At 42.3% G+C, this 24,088-nt stretch overlaps 1 protein-coding gene and 1 long non-coding RNA gene across 7 annotated transcripts in view; one reads left to right on the top strand and one right to left on the bottom strand.

The window, feature by feature from the left end:
• The window catches only part of PROM1 (prominin 1), a 342,522-nt gene that overhangs the window by 159,499 nt on the left and 158,935 nt on the right, over nucleotides 1-24,088 (bottom strand). For all 6 annotated transcript variants that reach the window (XM_029590622.1, XM_029590614.1, XM_029590641.1 and 3 more), the window contains 2 exons: nucleotides 14,954-15,043; nucleotides 3,862-4,079 (listed from right to left, as the gene is read on the bottom strand). In XM_029590622.1, the coding sequence (XP_029446482.1) occupies nucleotides 3,862-4,079; nucleotides 14,954-15,043 (308 nt within the window). The remainder of the gene's footprint in view (nucleotides 1-3,861; nucleotides 4,080-14,953; nucleotides 15,044-24,088) is intronic.
• On the top strand, nucleotides 9,286-15,871 carry LOC115085081. Its single transcript, XR_003854708.1, has 3 exons — nucleotides 9,286-9,489; nucleotides 14,819-14,937; nucleotides 15,798-15,871. It is a non-coding gene; the product is annotated as an uncharacterized LOC115085081 (long non-coding RNA).

Below are 24,088 nucleotides of genomic sequence, written 5' to 3'. Positions count from 1 at the left end.
ATCGAACGCTGAGTAATCTGCCGCATTACCTATCGTGAATGGCATTTTGGGCCGTGTGAGAGAGAGAGGCTCACATAAAAGTTAACTATTTATGCCACTTTAAGAGGGGGCACTAGTAACTCAGGGTGAGGTTTGTGGGGTGGGGTAGGCTTTGGGGTGCTATTTTATGTGCACATTCCTACGTACGAACAGCATTGTTGCCATCAGTGAAGATTTTATGTGATTTGGAGTGATGAAAAGTAAAAGAGTAGATTTGTATAATTTACTCTCTACCTAGCATGATTGCAGCTAAGCAGAGAATGCATCAAGCTATGCGCGTATCTTATAAAATCCCACGTAATTTTGTTCGCGCCTGGTGCGCGAACAAAAGTACGCACATGTGTAGATTTGTAAAATCTATCCCCATGTTTCACAAGAAACCCAAAATTTCACCCAGCAACAAGATCAAGTTCAAGTAGGGAATGTAATAAAAGTTTATGTCACAAAAAATAATAATGACATTATCTTGTACTAAATTCTACAAGTGGCAAGTGCTTCAACAGGAATACAGACATCTCCCATGCCACTCTGCCATGCTGCTCCATCCCTTATCCTACACCTTAGAAATACCGTGTTTCCCCGAAAATAAGACAGTGTCATATATTAATTTTTGCTACCAAAGATGCACTAGGCCTTATTTTCATGAAGAAGAATTCATATATATTGTTGAACAAAAAATGAACATTTATTATATTCTGAATAGTTGTCTGGTTATGCTGGTTTGTGAATCCTGCAGGGTAAAAAAATCACAGCTGTATGCTCTGGTGTTCTGTGCGACGGGCATGCTCCCAAATAAAAACTTTGCTAGGTCTTACTTTCGGGGGAGGTCTTATATTTAGCAATTCAGCAAAACCTCTACTAGGTCTTATTTTCGGGGGATGTCTTATTTTCGGGGAAACAGGGTATTTCTTCCACTTAGCATTAACTTTCCACCTTGAGGGTCTTGCTGTCATTCTGCCTTGCTGTCATACTACAGACTCTACATCTTGGTGTGTTCTTGCTAGGGATGTGCATCCGTTTTCCATGGATTTGTAATCCACAACTTATTTTTTGCTATCTGTTAAATACGTGGGGAGGCGAAACGCATCGCGACTCCCCCACGTATTAAACAGATTTCTGTTTTATTCGGCCTCCTAAATAAAAATTTAAACCCCCCACCCTCCTGACCCCCCCAAGACTTACCAAAAGTCCCTGGTGGTCCAGCGGGGAGTCCGGGAGCCATTCCTTGCACTCTCACACCCTCGGTGCTGGTTTCATCATGGCGCCGATAGCCTGTGTCACAGGGGCTACCGGTGCCATTGGTCAGCCCCTGTCACATGGTCACCGGCGCCATATTGTACTCCTACCATGTGACAGGGGCTGACCAATGGCACCGGTAGCCCCTGTGACATAGTATGGGCAAAGGCTATCGGCGCCATTTTGAGTCCTGGCATCGGACGGCAGGTCACTCCGGGACCCCCGTTGTACCCACAGGGACTTTTGGCCAGCTTGGGGGGGCCTCCTGACCCCCACAAGACTTGCCAAAAGTCCAGCGGGGGTCCGGGAGCGACCTCCTTGCACACCGGCCGTCCGATGCCAATACTCAAAATGGCGCCGATCGCCTTTGCCCTCACTATGACACACATAGTGAGGGCAAAGGCGATCGGCGCCTTTTTGAGACTCAAAATCGCCGTCCGATGCCAATACTCAAAATGGCGCCGATCACCGTCATAGTGAGGGCAAAGGCGATCGGTGCCATTTTGAGTCCCCCGCTGGACTTTTTGCAAGTCTTGTGGGGGTCAGGAGGGTCCCCCAAGACTTGCCAAAAGCCCCTTGTGGTCCAGCGGGGGTCCAGGAGCGATCTCCTGCACTCGGGCCATCGGCTGCCAGTAATCAAAATGGCGCTGATAGCCTTTGCCCTTACTATGTCACACGGGCTACCGGTGCCATTGGTCAGCCCCAGTCACATGGTAGGAGCACAAGATGGCATGGGCCATCCAGTGCTCCTACCATGTGACAGGGTCCGGCCAATGGCACGGATACCCTGTCACATGCTAAGGGCAAAGGGCCATCGGCGCCATTTTGATTAGTGGCAGCCGACGGCCCGGGAGCGGGAGATCGCTCCAGGGACCCCCACTGGACCACCAGGTACCTGTAAAAGGTTTGGGGGGGGGGTCGGGAGGGTGGGGGAAGCTAAGGTATTAGTTTTAAAGGGTCGGGGTGGGTTTTTTATATCGGCTCGGGTGCAGCCGATAAACAAAACTGCATTGGGCCCGATGAAAAAAACCCCACATGTGAATTGGAACCGGAATCCGAACCGATTCTGGTTCCAGTTCACATCTCTATTAAACATTCTATTTCTACTCCATCAGATGACATCACCCACATATGTCACTAATTTCATACTCCTAGTCCATAGAGAAATGTTAGCTTCCTGACTATATGAAAGGTTCTCATTATTAACTATTTAAGATAACCAGATATTTTTTTTTATCTTTCTTGATTGCAAATATATGCTGCAGAATGGAACCAAATAAAAGAACCCAAGGTGAACCAAATCATTGGTGAAAAATTCAAGTGATATGATTGCTCCGTATCAAAAGGCTGAGCCAATCCTGGTTTCACCCAATTATGGGCCTTATTTTCTAAGTCTAACGCAGGCTTGCGCTAACAGCTAACAGCACAAGCCTGCGATAGCTAGCAAAGGTAGCGCACGCCTGCGCTACCTAAGAACATAAGAACATAAGAAAATGCCATACTGGGTCAGACCAAGGGTCCATCAAGCCCAGCATCCTGTTTCCAACAGTGGCCAATCCAGGCCATAAGAACCTGGCAAGTACCCAAAAACTAAGTCTATTCCATGTAACCATTGCTAATGGCAGTGGCTATTCTCTAAGTGAACTTAATAGCAGGTAATGGACTTCTCCTCCAAGAACTTATCCAATCCTTTTTTATACACAGCTATACTAACTGCACTAACCACATCCTCTGGCAACAAATTCCAGAGTTTAATTGTGCGTTGAGTAAAAAAGAACTTTCTCCGATTAGTTTTAAATGTGCTACTTTCTAACTTCATGGAGTGCCCCCTAGTCTTTCTACTATCCGAAAGAGTAAATAACCGATTCACATCTACCCGTTCTAGACCTCTCATGATTTTAAACACCTCTATCATATCCCCCCTCAGTCGTCTCTTCTCCAAGCTGAAAAGTCCTAACCTCTTTAGTCTTTCCTTCATCGGGGCGGAGACGGCCCCGAAAGAGGAGGAGTCGGGGCGTCACCGGGGCCAACCCTGCGAGGGCGGCATGGACAGCGAAAAGGTAAGGAGCCTTTTCGCTGCCTATTTTGCACCCAATAACTACACCTTTTATAGTGTAGTTATTCGGCACGATGCCGGCAGAGATCGCACCACGGCGGTGCGATCGCTGCCGGCTAGCGCAGGACCGCCCCTCCGTTCCGCCCCCCCCCCCCCCCCCAACCCCCTGTGACCACCGGATTTTCTAAGTTCTGCGAACTTAGAAAATCCAGCCCTATATTTGTGGATTTGAACTTACAATGTCTTTATGAAATCAGGTCCATAAATACAGATATATAAATTAGGACTATCGTAGCCTGTCTCTGAGCATAATACACCAGTGCTCTGGTTTGAATTTTAATATTAAGTCATGATTTAACACTCCTTCATTGTTCTTGTGGAAAGCAGAGCTGAAATGGAATGTATAATTAGACATAAATGCAGAATAATATTATTAGCTTCTCCCACATAAGATTTATAAAAAGTTAAACAGTGCCATTGAGATAAATTAATGAAATTGTACCACAGAGGGTTAAAAAATATTGTCTTACCCCACTGAAATTTGCATTGATATTCAGATGGATTAATGAGCTTTTGATATTGTTGCAAGTTGTAACAGTTTTATCTTGAGCACATGCTGGGTCATTCAGTGTGTTGCTTAGATTTGTTTTAGCGTCCTTCAGATTGGCTTGCAGACGCTCAGTCCCTTCTTGTAAAATCTCCACAGATGCACTCACATTCTCCAGTGCCTCCTTTGTTTCTCTGATTGCTGTGAATTCAACACAGTTTACCATATGCAATTTATATTTAGAAAAATCAATCCAGTTCAGATTTGCAACAAATACACATCCACTGCATGATATACTGTAAAAATAAAGGCCAAAGATATGTTACTTGCTACAGATTTTGTAAAATCTAGGTACACACTATGATTTTTTTATTTTTATTTTCTCATTGTAATTCTCTTGTTCCAAGGTGCTTAATGAAAGGACTGGTGAATAAAAATGTAATTGTTAAATAAATTATTGCACTGATACGGTAGATTTCAACACAGTAAAATCCTAGGAATTCGACCACTATTTAACTATTGTATATTAGCATAAAGGTATGTTACTGTTGGTTATAAATAACCACCTTCTCAATTTGAAGGCAAGCACACTAGATAACTAATCCTTGGGCTCCCTTGCTAAACCATGCGTTCAAGTAATAACAAGCATCATACTGCACAAGTGACACTATTGACTGAATAGGGAATCTCAGGTCAAGGATTCTGTGTGGTAGTATTCAACATGCACAACTTTCTCATTTGCAGTCCAATTACTGCTCTCGGAGTTGCATCCTGGAACTATACCAAAGTCACCTGATAAAAACTAAGATGGCAAGATGCAGAAAAGCCATAGACCACAGTTACCACAACTAAAAATGAACACAGGAAAATAACTGGGCTAAATACTTCACATCACATGACAAGGTTCAACAAGTCTTTTACCTTTGATAGACCTTTCCACATTGACTTCAGGTCAAATAAAGCAAAAATAAAAAAAAAAAGAATGATGATGATGATGATGGTAATGATACAAAAGAAAATTGTGATGATGCAAGTAAACATGCAAAGAATGAGTAAACAAAAAACAAGCAATTGAAGTTATCACAGCCAAATTATAACCAATATTCAGTTGCAAAGACTGCATGCTTTGGTGGCAAAATGGGTTCTTTCTAGAAAACTTTCTTTTGACGCAAAAGAAATGGAGGCCTATATTTACTAAAGGTTTTTTCTCTTTCTATGTCTCTGGAAAAATGCTTAGTAAATGACTCCCTAAGAGTGCTATTCTAATAGTAGAGCTTGATGAAAGTGTAAACCAAGATGAAGAAGCCCAATAAGAAGTATTACTATGTTCCAGCAGCAAAGCCTCAGGAGTTGCATCACAATGACCGTCAGCATCTCCCATGATGAGATTCCCTATTTCAATTATTAAGTTTTGCCGTTAAAGCATAATGCTCTAACCGTGAACCTAAATTTCAAGTAACAATAAAGAGTTAAAATCCTTAGTATTAAAATGTCACCTCTTTGAAATATAATACAATATGCAGTGACATGGAAAAGTTCACCATTCCACTGCCAAATCCTGACACATGGCGACACAGGACAACATAATAAAAAATATTACAAAGGAAATACATATCTGTCATGGCATACATAAATACAAATGAACAATGTACAACAGAACCTCTCCCCCCCAGTGGCTGAATTAATAAAGCTCAAAGGATAATCAACCAATCAGTATACATGCTAGCACAATTATTTCTAAAGATCATTACAGAATACAGCTGGCTGAAAAATTTTAGTTAAACCTTGTTAAATGTGCTAACTGAAGTGTATGATTAATTGAAGGTGAGCAATAAAAGAAGAAAGAGAAAACACATCAGGAAGACCAATGCTTACAAATGTAAAAAGTAATTATAAAGCTGCATGTTGTAAAATTGCAAATTCCAATGCTGAAGAATATACAATATTCTGGCTTGTTAAGGTGCACCATATAATTTACATAGGTATCAAAATTTGCTCCAGGCTATTAATTCTCTTTCTGGATAAGTAGCCATGTTGTAAAGAGCAATTAAATATCACACGATCAGGAACAGGGTGGATAACCATTAAAGAAGACAATGCATTGTCCAGGTTCTCTTGTTCCCCAGGTAATAAATCGCTGTTAATAAGTGTAGGGGCCAACGCGTGCTGAATCTCCAGCACATTAATATTCCTCGGATTATGAGAGTCATTCTGAGAAAAATTTAAATCAGACAGAGATGCACCTGTTGAAGGTTGTTGCATGGGAGGTAGAGAACGCATTTCTAGGGATAATGAAACCCAGCTAATTCCATACTCGGTTCCCGCAGTGGCGAATTAGCTCTAATTACATGTGAGTCCATTGGGCCATAAGCTGGAGTAGACGTAATTGCCGTTGTTATAATTTTTCCCTTCCTTTTTCTTCCCATAATGAGTAAACAAGGGAGGAAAATTTTACAGAAGGGATGTGCCGGTAGCAGCGCGCCACAGCGTGCCTTGTTTTTATGGTCCTCGGGGTCCTCTGGGGCAGGGTGTCTCACCAAATGCCCACGCTGAAATCAGAAACCTCCGAGTTCTGGCACAGAAGTAATCAAGGTCCCCCATGTGAATGACATGCTGATCAGAACCTGTTCATACAGAAAACATTCCGGTGGAGTGCACTGTTAGCCCGGGTTTGGCCGCGCGTTTTTGACACGCTAGCTTTACCCCTTATACAGTAAGGGGTAATAGTGCGTCAAAAATGCGCGGCCAACCCCCCCAAAACTAATAGTGCCCGCAACATGCAAATGCATGTTGATGGCCCTATTAGTTATTCCCGCGCAATCCAGAAAGCAAAATGTGCAGCGAAGCTGCACATTTTACTTTAAAAAATTAATGCCTGCCCAAAGGCGGGTGTTAATTTCTGCCGGCACCGGGGAAGTGTACAGAAAAGCAGAAAAAACTGCTTTTCTGTACACCCTGTGACTTAGGGCCTCATTTTCCAAGCACTTTACCGCGTGCGATAAATTCGCGTTAACGCGATTTGCGAATGCAAATTAGTCATTTGGTAGTCAGGGGGCGGAGCATATGTAAAGCGGGAACCTGTGTATCGTGTGCGGCGAAACAGCCGCAGTGTTAGCGCGGCTGCTAACTACAACTCCAACCTCGCGTTATGGACCTGAAAAGGATTACCACCGAGAGAGAGAGAGAGAGAGAGAGAGAGAGAGAGAGAGAGAGAGAGAGAGAGAGAGAGAGAGAGAGAGAGAGAGAGAGAGAGAGAGAGAGAGAGAGAAAACCTTACTATAGTGCCTGTGCCCTACATAGGTATTTTAACCCCTATGGGAGGGCCACCTACTAACTCGGGGTGGGGATTAGGTATGAGCGTCGGGGGTTGGGGGCCACTTTCGCATTCCACATGAGACCTACGGACTGAACAGTGGTCTCTAGTGCAGATTTGCTGGCCGTCGGAGTGAGGACGCTCACTCCAAGCGGAGATTTGGCCAACGTTCTCTCCACCTAGCATGTTGTTGCCCAGGTAGAGTGTCCATCAAGCTAGGTAGAGAGAACGTTGCCCAAACCACTTCTTGGAGTGAGCGTCCTCACTCCGACAGCCAGCAAATCTGCACTAGAGACCACTGTTCTGTCCGTAGGTCTCATGTGGAATGCGAAAGTGGCCCCCAACCCCCGACGCTCATACCTAATCCCCACCCCGAGTTAGTAGGTGGCCCTCCCATAGGGGTTAAAATACCTATGTAGGGCACAGGCACTATAGTAAGGTTTTCTCTCTCTCTCTCTCTCTCTCTCTCTCTCTCTCTCTCTCTCTCTCTCTCTCTCTCTCTCTCTCTCTCTCTGGGACTATCGTGCACTGCGATAAAAGACTGAAAGAATCATCGTGCACTGGGAAAACATCGTGTGTGGCGCTAATGTTTTCGTGAATGGCGAAAACATCGCCGCACGCGATTTTTCCCCACTGCACGAAAGAAGCCTCATTTGCATTGGTAACGCCCCCTAATGCGATATTGGAAAATAAGGCCCTTAATATCATAGCGATATTAAGTCGGAGGCCCCAAAAGTAAAAAAAAAATGTAAAAATTAAAAAAATAAAAATAAAAAATCTGCCCGCGGCCTGCGGGTCGGAAGACGGACACTCAATTATGCCGGCATCCGTTTTCTGAACCCATGGAAAAACCCACTGACAGCCACCGCTCCTGTCAAAAAGGAGGCGCTAGTGACACACCAGTGTCCCTAGCACCTCCTTTTACCGCGGGCCCTAATTTGCATAGGCTACCCTCCTGAATTGCGCGCCCAGGAGAGTGGTCTGTGTGCGCACTGGGAGAGCGGGCGCTCGCCGGCTCTCCCGCGCATTTTTCTGTATCGGCCTGATTGATATAGTGCCGGAAACACAGTATTCAGGAGCAAAAAACAAAGGAACTACTTATTATATTTGGTTATCAAGATATGAAAGTAGTCCAGGGTGCATTAATATTCTTGGAATGATCTGAGTCCATCTTGAAGTAGCAAAACTTTGCTTAATATATTTAACCTTTTACAATCAAGGATAAGGCAGAAGTCTCTGAATATTTTTATAATTTGGATATAATTTGAATAAATTTCCCCCAAAATTTCTTGTGCCATGGGGGATAAAGCCTTGATTTCAAAAAGGTGTCAAGTTATTCAGAACAAAATAGCAGACAATTATTTCCTGTGGAATTCTTGAAAATATAAACAAGCAAAGTAAGAAACAAGAATTCTGAGATAAACATTTTGATGATACCTATAACCCACTTGTTTGTCATTGACTGGGCCTAAGCAGCATGAAAACTCTTAAGTCTCTCTTTTGTTTCTCTCTAACACCTTTGGAACTGAAGCTTATTGCTTTATTTGACTCTGCTCTGATTTAATCCCCTTGCCTCTGAGGTTAGAAAAACATCTTCCTGTTGGTGTAGAGTTGCACTAAGAGCTCCTGAAAGAAAATATAAAGCTGTAATGTCAGTTATTTGATTTGTCTTGAATAAACACTTCTACTCTTCTTTAAATCTTTGACAATTCTGTCCAACTGAAGTCCAAACACACTGTCTGCTTCAAAGTCAATGCCTAATAAATGTCTCTTAGAAGTGTGCAGTTCAGAAAGCGGGAGGTGTTGGGGATTCAAAGATGGCACACTAGCGTCTCGGCTGTGAGAGTTCTTTTTACTTTCTGCTTTTTTTTTTCTTCCTGAATGCCACATTCTGCTCGTAAACGGAGGACGAGAGAGCGGGTTGGCTCAGCTGCTCTCTCTTCTACCCATCTGATCGGCCCGATGGATGCTCATGTCCAAAGGGGAGCCTTTACTGTCAGCTCGCTGGAGGAGAGACAGGGGGAAGTTGAACCCTATCCCCTCCCTGAGCTATCTGCATCGGAGAGGACTGCCCCTGTTAATCCAGCAGAGGCACAAGTGCAGTCCCAGCAACAAGATCGGGAACTGATTGAGGATGTGGGCAGCGACCGATCTAGTTATGAGCCTGAGGGTCTGCAGGAAAGCGCCTCAGCCTCGCAGAAGATCTTCAATGAATCAGGGGAAGTTGCTAGTTGTGCTGCCCTGCAACAGGTCCGAGGAAGCCAGACTGAAGTTCCACAGTTTCAGCCTGTTGAGCTGGTAAGGCTTGCTATATTTAATTTGGAGGTAATTTGGGAAGCAATTCAAACTCTAAATTCCAGCATTATAGCTCAAATGAATCTTTCTTTGAGAGTGTTAAAGATTTGGACTATCGATTAAATAATGTGGAGAAAGAATCCAGGGAAAACAAGAAACTCTTGGAATCTTTTATTTATTTATTTGTTTGTTTATTTAAATTCTTTTTTAATATGATTTTCATATGATTTACAGAATAAATTCCAAATATTCAAATCTTTGGAAATAATTGAAAGAAACAATACAAATACAGGAAAAATATCACCAATCAATTATTTCCATCTTTCCCCCATTATCATATTTAACTATTTAAGTGGCAATATTGAGGGATCCAAGATATAAAGGAACAATATCTATGCAATTATTTAGAAATCAGAACATTAAGGAGGATATTAATCATTCTATTTAGCTCGAGATTTAGGTCACACTCCCCACACTCTTATGGCTATCTATGAATATAAGTAGATGGTCGGGTTCAAAGAAAATGTAGTGGGCATTATTCCAACTTAATATGTATTTGCAAGGATATCTTATAGTTTTCCTGGCGCCCATCAACCTTGCCTCTTGGCACATCTCAAGCATCTTTTTTCTCTAGAATTGCGTTGTTTTTGTAATGTCTGGGAAAATCCAAATTTTTTGCCCGTAGAACATCTTTTCTCTATTTCACAGAATTAATTTTAAGATCATATCTCTGACCATTAGGAAAATGAAGGAAACAGAGACTGTTCCTCGTGACTCAATTTGGTCCTCCGTAGATGTCTCACGAAAATCTGTTAAATTACTGCCAGACTTGGTTTATTTACGAAGTATATATTTGCAATTGGGGGAATCGCTTCTGGAGAAACTTGGAGAATTTCTGTCAAATATTTCTTGAATTGATCTCTCAATAGAATCATCCTCACTTGAGGGAAATTTAAAACGCTTAGGTTCAGATATTTTGTGTATTCTTCAAATTTTCTAATTTTCTAGTAGTATCCAAGTCAGATTTTGCAAGATTTAGAAGTGCCTCTTGCATCGCTTCCAATTTAATGTCCAATTCTTTGAACTTTACTTCATGCCGTGCTACCAAGAGTTCAATTTTTTTTAATGCTTTCCTGGTTATTTAACAACGCCTGAGTTAGCAATGTAATTGATTTTTCTAAAATTACCAGGGCACTTCAGACAGTTATTATTATTACAGTTGGTTTAACCAGTTTTTGAATGTGGTTTGTGCCTACCTTGGCTCCTCAACAAACTTCTGAAATTCTCTCATTTTCGTTAGTCGAGTCCCTTTCCCCTGTCAGATTGAAACCGGTAGCACTTGGTTTTTCATCAGCCCATCTCTCCCTTCTAACTTCCAGGCTCTGTTGTTCCTCCATTACTGCAGTGCTATCCTCAATTGCACTCACAGCAAACAAACCTCTCCCCGCCTCAGTTGCCGCGTCCTTCTCCAGTAACAGCTGGTGGGCAAGCCAGCCCAGGTCTTGGATGTTGCTGCGGGTCGGAGGCAAGGGCATCTCGGGCGCTCCAGGACTCAGTGACATTTGTATGTCCAGGGGTGAATCAGCGTGTTCCCCGCTCGACACCCCAGTGGACCCACCTGGAGTAGAAGCTGCAGTCAGAGCAAAGAAGCCCACTATCATGGGTTGGGAAGGCGTCATCATGGCAGGCACCGAGGAATCCTATCGGATCCTGCCTTTCCTCTTGGTATGTGTCATGAAAAGTTGGGGAATGATTGTTATCTAGCGGAGCCAACTTTATTGTGACCTCTCCCTAGGTCACCATCTTGGATCTCTTGGAATCTTTTAAAGTTAGATCTGAAAGCTTTTCAGCTTTACAACAAGCATTAATTAAGGAAAACCAGGTTCTTCAATTTAAACTAGAAAATATGGAAAATCAAATAAGGGGAAGAAATCTTCGGTGTATTAATTTTCCTAAACTACCGCATGTCCTTCTCAAAGACATGTGGAAAAGGTACTACTTAATGGAAATACTTAAGGTTCCTGAACAGATTCTTCTCTTAACTTCAAGGGTATATTATATCCCACCTTTCAAGAGAAGCCCTCCTGATAAGGATGATATGCAAGTTCTCTCTCCAATAGAAACATCCAAACTGGACATTACATCAATATGAAAACTTCTGAAGAAAATTTGGCTACACCAGCCACATTAATTGTCTCCTTTCTACGTGAGTCGGATAGAGAATGGGTTCTTAAGAAATATTTTAAACATCGTATGGAGCCCTTTTTAAATAATAGAGTCCAAATTTTTCCTGACCTTGCTAGATCTACACAGACAAGAAGGCGTCGATTTCTTTTAATGAAGCCCAAGTTTCTAGAACTTGGAGCCTTTTTCTTGCTCAAATTTCCATGTAAATGTGTGGTTAAAATGTCTGGGGCTTCATATGTTTTCTATCAACCCTCTCAATTGTCAACTTTTCTATCAAATAAAGTAGAAACTCAGCCTTGCTCCTCTCCTGTATTTGCATGTTGAGCACATATACTAGCAACTAGTCCTCTTATAATTCATAAGCTACCCTATGAACTAGTTTTTTTCCTGGTAGTAGGAATTGACTTTATTATGCCACTGATCTTGGATCCCCTAATTTGTGGACTTAAGAAGCATGTAACATTTATGATTTTATTTTACTTTTTATGCCTCTGTAAAATTTCTTTGGTTATATGCATTGTCTTTCAAGAGTATTCTTGGAATTGCATTTGTGAAAATTCATTAAAAAAAAAGAAAAGAAGTGTGCAGCTCAGCTTTTTAACCACAATCTCTTCCTGCCTGCTACATTACAGGCATACGGCCAATACAGTACAGTGCACTCCGCTGGCGCGCACTGTTAGCCCGCGTTTTGACACATGTTTGATGCGCTAGCTTTACCCCTTATATAGTAAGGGGTAATAGCGCGTCGAAACGCACATCCAACCCCCCCGAAAACTAATAGCGCCCGCGACATGCAAATGCATGTTGATGGTCCTATTAGTTATTCCCGCATGATCCAGAAAGCAAAATGTGCAGCGAAGCCGCACATTTCTGCTTTTCTGTACACCCTCCGATTTAATATCATAGCGATATTTTTAGGAGACCCCAAAAATAAAAAAAATAAATAAAAATTTAAAATTGGCCTGTGGCTCGTGGGTCGGAAGACGGACGCTCAATTATGCTGGTGTCCGTTTTACGAAGCCGTGGCTGTCAGCGGGTTTGAGAACCGAATCCGGAAAAATTGAGCGTTGGCTGTCAAACTCTCTGACAGCTGCCGCTCCTGTCAAAAAAGAGGCACTAGGGACACACTAGTGTCCCTAGCGCCTCTTTTTACCGTGGGCCCTCATTGGCATATTCTTCCCCCTGAATCACGCGCGCAGGAGAGTGGCCTGTGAACGCGCCGGGAGAGTGGGCGCTCGCCGCTCTCCCGTGACTTTTACTGTATCGGCCCGATAGTCTGGAAAAGAGATATATTTATCGTATGCAGGACCAGCAATAAAGGTAGAGGTAATAGATATAGCTGACAATGAAGTAGATGGCAAGTCCATGCCCGTTTTATTTATTTTTATATACCATCATTCGATCTGAGATATTACATTGGTTTACATTCAGGTACTGTAGGTATTTCTCTATCCCAGAAGGCTTATAATCTAAGTTGTTTTTTTTTGTACCTGAGGCAATGAAGGGTAAAGTGACTTGCCCAAGGTCAAAAGGAGTGACTGCAGGACTCAAATGCTGGTCTCTTGGTTTGTAGCCCACTGCTCTAACCACTAGGCTATTCCTCCTGCCCTTGTCAGCCCATGGAGATATTCCTTTTCCATATATGTATCTAGCTGGTTAGAGGATTAGGTTATTAGAACAATTTTGTCCTGCAGTCTTCATTTCCTATCCCTTCTTCAAGGGTTTGTCCCATGTATCTTTCTATTACATCATTAAGGAAATTTCTAGGAAAAAAGTGTTACCAGCAGAATCTACCTTTGGGCTCTTAGTCTAGAACTTTATTATTTTCAAGTTGTCTTTCCATCCTTAAGGTACCTTTCTAAATGTGAACTTATTCCTTAGAAATTACATCTTCAGTTGCCAGGCACACATGAAAATCATTCCTTTCTTTCAAATGAGACTCTAGGAGTTTTCTAGGCTGTCAATTGTTTTACAAACATACCATGTGCATGGCTCCTGCAATTTGCTAGAACAAAGAATTATACCTAGACCCTTGGATGAGACAAATTTCTCCTCCAAATCTCATTTTGGCTCTGAGTTATACAAATCAGAATGAGGGGGAGTGTCTTCCCAAAAACTGAGGGAGCCTTAAGTCAGGAAAAGGAAGAATCTGAAGAGGATATACTTGACCACCTTTATCACTTAGGATACTTAATCAGTTCTGCAAGAGCAATAGCCTGTTTAAAATATGAAGGGTTCTCATCAAATCTTTCATTAAGTCATAGAATCGAAGCAGGATTAAAGAAAAAAGTCATACTGAGTGAGGAGGAGCCAGAAGTCTACTCAGAGACAATGTCTCCTACCTCAAAGATGTCTTCAAGCAGTAGCATCCATTCCAAATGCCTCCCCCCACACATCAGACAGAATGAGTCAGCTTCTAAAGCCTGGACGAACAGTCTGTCACGGTGTTCTCCCCTCTGAGGGGCTTGCATTTATTTTCCAATTCCAGCCCTGGGCCATTAGTCAGCAAGAATACAAAGGTAGCATATCTAGAATGGTCCTGCCTGGCTAAAGCAGCAACTGAGACTGTCCTGTAGCCTGGATTTCATTTTGAAAGTTTGCCTGTGGGGCCTACAGCCAAAAAAGAAAAAAAGCAAATTGGCATTTCCCACCCATCCTTGGCTATCTGCAATATACGCACAAATAAGGTGCTTTATGTGCTGCTGGCTTAAACTTTGTTCCACTAAAACAAAAGGAAATGAGGCAGAAAGAACTTGCCGGAAAAGTACAAGGCACTAAACTCTCTAGCAATGTGGTTGCTCAATTACACTCATTGAGCTGAAGTGCCCATTGGTACTGATAATTGTGAAACCGAAGGCCAAAGTGTTGACAATATTTTCGATGAAGATAGCAGGATAATGTGATGTTGCATAAGATCAGGCGGCATGGAAAAGAGGACACACCCAACAAACCTCTGTGTTACATCGTTAAGGCCTGTAAAATCTGCAGGCTTTTCAGTCATACTGACACATATTTCAAAGTTTTCTATTATTACCAAAATAAAAGTTAGGTTTGCTCCTTTTTTGCTCTTATTTTCTTATATTTTTTGCGAGTTTTACTGTGCTGAATTGCTAATGTTTAACGTTTTGTTTGTTTTTGAACACAGAATGCAAAGAACAACTGTATTATAATACAAATACTTTAAACATATCATGGCACTTGATGTAGTGAGACTTCATGCCATATTTTTGTTATGAACTTGTGCTTGACATTAAGCTATAAAAGGTAAGATGCACGTTACCTCCAGCCATAATCAATACAGCATCTAGTGCAGGGTGCACTTTTTTCGTTAACTGCTCATGAATTCTTTTTCCAAGCAAAGGACCAATATCTGTTTAATAAAACAAAATAAAAAAAATCCTATGATCTTTTCACCTATGGCAATATATATTACTGTACTATTAACTAAATAATTGTATCCAATAATTAATATGCAGTTACAATAAACTATTGGAACTCATTTGATGATGGAGCACTATACCATAACACAACCAATTTTAACATTCAATTTAATTTACTGTAGTAGGACTTTACATTAGATTATTAGTATGAACTGCTGCTTGACCTTTAGGTATAAATAAAGATGTAATTCAATATCTCAATCAATATTGCAACATACTAGGGGAGTGGATATGACAGATGGTATGACCTCATTTCATTATTCAATTTGTTCAAATTAGTGCTATACATATACAGGCAAAAACTCTTGGCATATACAAATGCTAAAAGCAAAAAGCCAATGCCAGAAAATCTGAAAAAGCAAACACGTGGGAAGACTGCAAATACAAAAGTGAAAGTTTGTAGTCACAAAATTTCACTAATAATGCACAGGTCTTATGATCAAAAATAGTAAAAGACCATGTATATCACCAATTATAGTCATATATATGACATGTATAATATTCTGATGACATGTTTAATCATCCCTGAAATAAACTGTATAATAAACAAATCATTATTTGTCCCAATTTACTTTTTGTAAACTACTTGAAAAATAATCTCCCCAAAATTTGACTATTGTAATGTCTGTATCAAGGACAAAAAATTTATCAAAACATGCACATGTATTCCATCTTTTTCTCTAGAAGTCCAGCATAGATAAACAATTGAGGACATCAGCTGACATCAGCTACCCGAGAGTGAAAATAAAATGAAGTTGATGACCCTACACCTATACCAAATTCTGTGTGATAATTAATTTATATTACTTGGGTATGATGTTTGATCTTCAAATAATAAATCAATTTATGCTGCTTATTAGCCAGTCATCGGTCATTTGTTATATACAATACATGTATCACTTTGTTCTTCTGTGCTAACATAATACATAATTTGACTCATTATCTAGAGGTTGGAGTCAGTTGGACAGATTCTTCATATTCATATATTCAACATAATGATGCAATTGGGTCATAGTACAATTTCTGGACAAGAGGTGATTCTCACATTATCCTTCAACATACTTTGGCCTAGATTCATGGCCCGTGAACAAAAAGGGGCGGGGGATGATAGGCTGCAGCCAGCCGCATCGTGGCAGTGTGGTTTCACCCACCTCGGTGCCGTACATTATTGTCCCCATAGCGCCACAGGAAAAGATGTAGTTATTGCCTGAGGTGCTGCTGGCGATAATGTGAAAAACATTATTGCATGCAGTGCTGCCAGGACATAACTCCACCCAAACCCCGCTGACACACCTCCCCTTCCCTGCTGGTATCACATGTGGTAGGGCGTTATCACACCTTCATGAATGAACCAGTTAATTAGGAATCTAGTAGATATAGTCATGTAAAGGAATAGGTTCAAATAATTGGGATTTTTTTCTTTTTTTTTTTTTTTTTTTACCAGAAGGCTTGTGGCACTACTATAGGGCAACTATAATATACAAAGTAATACATTTGTATATTGGGACTTTTGAATATGATGTGATGTACAATGGTCAATAATGGGCATACATTCGTTTTTGGATCCATTAAACATTATAGTATATAAGATCAAAAGTCCATCCATATCTCCTGCTCAGTTTTATAGTCCGTTTCTCTCCCTCAGAGATCCTCTATGCTTGTCCTATTTTTTTTTTTTTATACTGCCTTTGTCTCCACCACTTCCACTAGGAGGATATTACATGCATCCACCCATCAAACTTCCGCCCCATCTCCAATCTGCCATTCATCTCTAAAGTCATGGAGAGACTAGTCAACACACAACTCTCTGAATTTCTAGAAAACCACAAGATACTATTTCCCGCCCAGTTCGGATTCCACAAATCATTAAACACAGACTCCCTCCTAATTTCCCTCACGACAACCTTCTCATGAAAATAGATAAGGGACAACCTCACCTACTGGTGCTACTCTATATTTCCTCAGCGTTCGACACTGTAAACCACTCCATCCTCCTCAAACGCCTTGCAGACATAGGCATCACTGGTACAGTCCTCAGATGGTTCAAATCCTTCCTTAGTAACAGATACTACAAAGTCAGAACAAACAACAAAGAATCCCCCCCTATCAGCTCCATCCTTGGAGTACCCCAAGGTTCATCCCTCTCCCCTACCCTCTTCAATATCTATCTTCTACCCCTCTGCCAGCTCCTCTCAAACCTCAATCTAACTCACTTCATTTACAGGGATGTTGTGCAGATACTCATCCCCATAACAGAATCCATATCAAAAACCCTCAAGTTCTGGGACAACTGCCTACACTCCATCAACCTCCTACTTACTAGCCTCAACCTAGTCCTCAACACCTCCAAGACTGAACTCCTTCTCATCTCCTCTAACCCCAATACTCATCCCCCAACCAGCCCTATTACAGCTACAGTTGCCCATGTGAGAAACCTAGGCATCACACTGGATAACCATTTGAACTTTAAAAAATTCATTAACAACACGACCAAAGAATGCTTCTATAAACTTCAAATACTAAAAAAGCTCAGACCTCTCCTCTACTTCTGGGACTTCCGGATGGTTCTCCAAGCTACCGTGTTCTCAAAAATTGACTATTGCAACTCCCTCCTCCTGGGCCTCCCTGCAAGCACCACAAAACCCCTACAGATACTCCAGAATGCCTCCGCTAGAATCCTAACAAACTCCAAAAGAGGCGACCACATCACACCCATACTTAAGAATTTACATTGGCTCCCCATAAGCTTCAGAATCATCTATAAGTCCCTTACACAAAACTATCCACAATCAGCACTCACTCACACTAAAATTCCCACTCCGATTCCACACCTCAAATAGACCGGTTAGAGAGGCCTATAAACAAACCCTCCACACACCCCCCCTCCCACCAAACACACCATGCACTCCCACACTAACAAACGGGCCTTCTCCATAGCTGGACCAGCCCTTTGGAGCAACATGCCCCTTGACCTCTGCCAGGAAAGCTGCCCACTGTCCTTCAAGAAAAAACTTGGCTGTTCACTCGAGCCTTTCCCTAACATCTCAAACGTCTTTAGATACCCATCATACCTAATTCGATACCCCACAAATGTCAAGTGTTACCCTACCATGTTATGTATGTTACTCGGCAGACACTATAATGAATGCTAATGTATCATGTTGATATGATTCTCAATTTCTGTATCTCTAGTTCCTAGTTATTACCTCCTCGTTCTTCATTCCTCTTCGTTAACTGACTAGTTTTTTGGTTAATCCATCTCTGTTTGATGTAACCTATCTCATTCAATGTAAACCTTCATTTGATGTAAACCGATGCGATATAACTTGTGCCATGAACGTCGGTATAAAAAAGAACTTAAATAAATAAAATAAATAAATAAATAAATCCACCACCTTCTCTGTAAAGAAATGTTTCCTTATATGACGCTAGAGACTAATTTCTTATCTCATGGCCAAAAGAGTCCACTGCTATGCATTTATTCCTTGGAGGTATTTAAATGTCTCTGTCATATCTTCTTCTTTTCTTTCCTCAAGGTTATACATGTTTAGATCTTTAAATCTGTCCCACTGGCTTTTAGTAGCTGACTTCTGACTATTCGATTATATCATTTGAAGGAGTTGTCTCCAGAACTGTTCACAGTACTCCAAATGAGGTCTCACCAGAGACTTATACAGAGGCAATATCACCTCCTTTCCCTCACTGGCTATTCCTTTCTTTATGCATCCAAAAAAAAAAACGTTTTGACTTTTGCTATCACCTTATCTACCTTTTTGGCTGCCTTAAGATCATCGGATATGATCACCACCAGATTCCACTCTTGTTTTTTGCACAGAAGAAAATTGCCTCTTGTATTCTACTACTACCTTGTATTTTTCACCCAAATGCATGACTCTGCATTTTTTAGCATTAAATCTTAGCTGCCAAACTCTAGACCACTCAAGCTTCAATAGATCATTTCTCTTGTTTTCTACACCTTCCACAGTGTCTACACTGTTGCAGATTTTGGTATCATCTGCAAAAAGGTAAACCTTTCTTTGATAGCCCTACCACAATATTGCTTATGAAAATATTGAACAAAACCAGATTGAGGACAAATCTTTGTGGCACACCATTTAAAACTATGCTTTGTAGAGATGTGCATTCATTTTTGCCGAATTGGAAAATTTCAACAAAATTGTCCAATTCGGTATGTTTCAGGGAGCCCAAAAAAGATCGGGATTTTCCCGTTTTTTCGCAAAAATTCATTTTTCCGATTAATGCGCACTAACGGGAGTCAGTGCGCGCTAACTCCCCGTTAATGCGCGCTAACTCCCCGTTAGCGCGCGCTAACAAAAACCGTTAGATTTTGTTACTTTTTGTTACTTTTTGTTAGCGAGCGCTAACGGGGAGTTAGCGCGCATTAACGGGGAGTTAGCGCGCACTGACTAAAAATCAATTTTTCGCGAAAAAATAAGATCCGAACTGAAAAAACCCCGACATTTTCCATGGCGGCTGAGAAACGAAGAATGACACGAACAAAAAAAACGATGCACATCTCTAATGCTTTGTTGCCTCCCACTCAACCATATTACTAACCCAGTCAAGCACTTTGGGACCCATACCTAAGGCTCAGTTTGCTTATGTCACCTTTATGGAACCAAGTCAAAGGCCTTTCTGAAATCCAAATAAACAATTTATTATTTTATTTATATTCTACTTTTTCAGGCACTTCAAAATGGATTACATTCAGGTACTGTAGGTATTTCTCTGTCCCTTGAAAGCTCACAATCTAAGGGGCTCATTTACTAAGCATTTTTCCCATAGACACAGAATGGGAGAAAGTCTTAGTAAATCAGACCCTAAATTTGTACCTGAGGCAATGGAGGATGACGTGACTTGCCCAAGGTCAAAAGAAGCAGCAATGTGATTTGAATCCTGGCTTGCAGCATGCTGTTCTAACCACTAGGCTACTCTTCCACTCCCTTTATTCTTCTTCCTCTATTGATTATGTTAAATTTTATTGAACACATTGTGTGCATATGTGGAACAGGAGTGAGGGAAGAGGAAAAGGCTCAGCCATTGTGTTTATTCAGAGGGTAGGGGGGAAGAGGGAAGTTGCATACAGTTAGCATGATATTCAAAGCTACTTAGCCAATAATTAGTGATTTATCTGGCTAAGTGATAGTGGTGAATATTTGGCTACATTCAGTGGTTGTCACTTAGCCATATAAGAACATAGAACAGAAATATTTGTTAAACAATTCTGTTTTTTACTCTTCAGCTTCTATATATTCCCCTTTCACTTCTGAGTTTTATAAGTCAATTATCTGGCTAAGTAGATAGCCAGATAAATCAGGAGTGGGCCATGGGATAAGGGGGCAGCACTACTCATTCAGTTAATTTAGGCCTAGATTCATCATTCTGCTATAAATATAGCAGAAATAGCACCCACGATTAAAAAAAAAAAAAAGGGCATGGTTAGGATAATTTTCCTAGTTCCACACCCACGATATTTTCACATTGCAAGCTGAGAAGTACTCAGACAGGCTTTTATCACATTTTTAGGCTGCTGCTGGAAAAAGAGAGAGCGAGAGAGAGAGGCTCACAAAAAAGTTAACTATTTATGACACTGTATGAGGAGGCGCTAGTAACTCAGGGTGAGGTTTGTGGTGTGGGGTGGGTTCTGGGGGGCAATTTTACATGCACAGTCATACGTATGAACAGCACAGTTACCATCAGTGAAGATTTAATGTGATTTGGAGGGATGAAAGGTGAAACAAGATGCATCAAGCTAGGTAGAGAGAACATAAGAACTGCTATACTGGGTCAGACCAAGGTCCATCAAGTCCAGTATCCTGTTCCCAACAGTGGCCAATCCAAGTCACAAGTACCTAGCAAGTACCCAAACATTAAATAAATCTCAAGCTACTATTGCTTATTAATTAATAGCAGTTCATGGATTTTTCCTCTAAGAACTTATCCAAAGCTTTTTTAAACCAGGTTACACTAACTGCTGTAACCACTAGAGATGTGCTTCGTTGTTCGCCTGAAGTAGGAAATTGCCCGAAATTTCCTACTTCGGGTTTTTTTCGGAGGCCCGAAACCCGAAAAGAATTTTCCCCGACTTTCGGGGAAATTTCGGTTTTCGGGTTTGCCTGGGGGAGGGGCACACTTTTTTTTTTTTTTTATTAAAACCCACCCCAAACCACCCCAAACATTTACCTTAACTATAGTTCACCACCCCCCCCCATCCCGATCCCTCCCCAAGACTTACAAAGTAGATCCCTGGTGGTCCAGCGGGGTCCCGGGATCCATTTGCCCTCCTCCGTGCCCATGTTTCTGCAGCCGTGCTCTTTAAAATGGTGACGCGCAGCCTCTGAACACCATGTCACAGGGGCTACCGGCGCCATTGGTCAGCCCCTGTCACATGGCCATCGGCGCCATCTTGTGCTCCTGTCATGTGACTGGAGCTGACCAATGGCGCCGAAAGCCTCTGTGACATAATATGGGCAAAGGCTATCGGCGCCATTTTGATTACTGGCAGCCGACAACGAAATGGCTCCCGGACCCCCGCTGGACCCCCAGAGATTATTGGCAAGCCTTGGGGGGGTCAGAAGGGTGGGTTTTAGGGGGTTTTAGTGTGCCGGTTTTCCTGCCCTCCCCCTTCCCCCGATTTAGCTATGGACCGCCGCTGGACCCCCAGGTAATTTAAGGCATTTGGGGGGGGGGGGGTTCGGGAGGGTGGGGGATTTAATTTAAAGGGTCGGGGGTGGGTTTTAGGGTGTTTTAGTGTGCCGGTTTTCCTGCCCTCCCCCTTCCCCCGATTTAGCTACGGACCGCTGCTGGACCCCCAGGTAATTTAAGGCATTTGGGGGCGGGGGTTCGGGAGGGTGGGGGATTTAATTTAAAGGGTCGGGGGTGGGTTTTAGGGGGTTTTAGTGTGCCGGTTCACAATTTTAACGATTTTCACGATACTCTAAACACCCAAACGGCGACGATACGATTCCCTCCCCCTCCCAGCCGAAATCGATCGTTAAGACGATCAAGGACACGATTCACATCTCTACTATGTATGTAAACTTTTCACCCCAGAACTCACCCCACAAATCTTACCCCGAGTTAGTAGTGCCCCCTCTTACAGTAGTATAAAAAGTTTGAAAATCAGTGGCCCTCCACAGAGTTTCTCCCCCCCCCCCTCCTCCTGACATGGAATTTGTGACAAATCCTGTTTCGGACATAATGCACAACTATTGCAGGCATAACCCCCAGAAAAAAGGTGTAGTTATTTCTAGCATTAAATCCTATAACAGTGTGCGTAACATTATCTCATGCAACATTAGCCAGTCCTCATTTCCATTTACTCTGCCCAAACTCCTCCCAGTTGAATACAATTTTCAAATTTGCATACGCATTTCGCAATGCAATATTTATCACATGCATTACAGCGTTATCGAGGGAGTTAGGGTGATAGTGTTCTAGTGCATTTTGATAAATGACCCCCTTAGCTGATAAGTGCTAATATTCAGATTTATCCAGTTAAGTTAACTGGATAAATAAGTTAACTGGATAAGTAAGACCTGCCATAAAGCATGTCTAACTTAGCCGGATATAACTTAATCTGGCTAAATAGTGCTGAATATGGGGATATTCAATAGCATAGCCGTGCTGCTGAATATCCCATGTAAGTTAGCTAGATAAGTCTTATCCGGCTAACTTACCTAAAAGTTTTATTTTGAATATTGGGTCCAGTGTGCATACAGAGAGATAGGAGGAGGTAACATACAGTATTCACATATGTGGATGGAGGGAGGGAGGTCACAAACAGTGAGTGCAAAGAGGATTTGAGAGGGTGTTGCACACATTGGGGTAGATCTTAAAAAAATAAGCGATCGCGTACTTTTGTTCGCGCACCACGCGCGAACAAAAGTACGCTGGATTTTATAAGATACGAGCGTAGCCGCGCGTATCTTATAAAATCCGGGGTCGGCGCACGCAAGGGGGTGCACATTTTTCAACCTGCGCGCGCCGAGCCCAACGCGCGCTGCCTGTTCCCTCCGAGGCCGCTCCGATTTCGGAGCGGCCTCGGAGGGAACTTTCCTTCGCCCTCCCCCCACCTTCCCCTCCCTTCCCCTACCTAACCCACCCCCCCCCCTATCTTTGTTGGCCGGCAGCCCCGCTCCGTGTTCCGGTCCCGGGGGCTGGTCTGGAGGCCTCGACCATGCCCCCAGGACGGCACGCCCCCGAAACGCCGCGTCGTTTCTGGAACGCCCCCGACACGCCCCCTCCCCGCCCCTTTTCCAAAGCCCCGGGACTTACGCGCGTCCCGGGGCTTTATGCGCGCCGAGGGCCCTGCGCGCGTAAATCCGGAAGGATTTACGTGCGCAGGCCTTTTAAAATCCGCCCCATTGTGTACGAAGTGGATGCATCAAGGCAAAAATCAAGTCATAATCCCATTATTTTCCCTTTCACAGCCCTTCTCAATGGTCTTGGCATACTGAACAGACATAAAAGCTACGCAAGAAGAGACAGAGACTCTAAGAAGTCCATATTCAAAGCCATTTAGCAGAACGACTCAAAAGTTATCCATCTAAATGAAAACTTTTTAAATATGGGGCCACTTGTCCAGCTAAAATTTAGCTGGATAAAAAAGTGGTGTTCTGGGATAGGCCTAAGTTATCTGGCTAACTTGTCCATTTTTCAGCTGTAATTAGCTAAATTAGCCAGACAACACCAGACCTGCTTTAGAGAACTTTAAAAAAAAAATTAACATTGCCACCCAACAGGACAACTTTGAAGATATCCAGTTATGTGGCAGGTTATCCAGCCACACAAGGCCTGATAACTTAAAAACCCAACTGGCCATAGTAAAACATAGCCAGTTAGGTTTTAGCACCTTCCGAAGATCTAAATCTCTGGTCACCCAATCAAAAAATTGGTTAGATTCGTCTGACAAGTCCTACCTCTGGTAGAACTATGCTGCCTCATATTCTGTA

Source organism: Rhinatrema bivittatum, chromosome 1 (assembly GCF_901001135.1).
Source record: "Rhinatrema bivittatum chromosome 1, aRhiBiv1.1, whole genome shotgun sequence".
NCBI classification, from domain to species: Eukaryota; Metazoa; Chordata; class Amphibia; order Gymnophiona; family Rhinatrematidae; genus Rhinatrema; species Rhinatrema bivittatum.
This window is presented reverse-complemented; position numbering and strand designations above follow the sequence as displayed.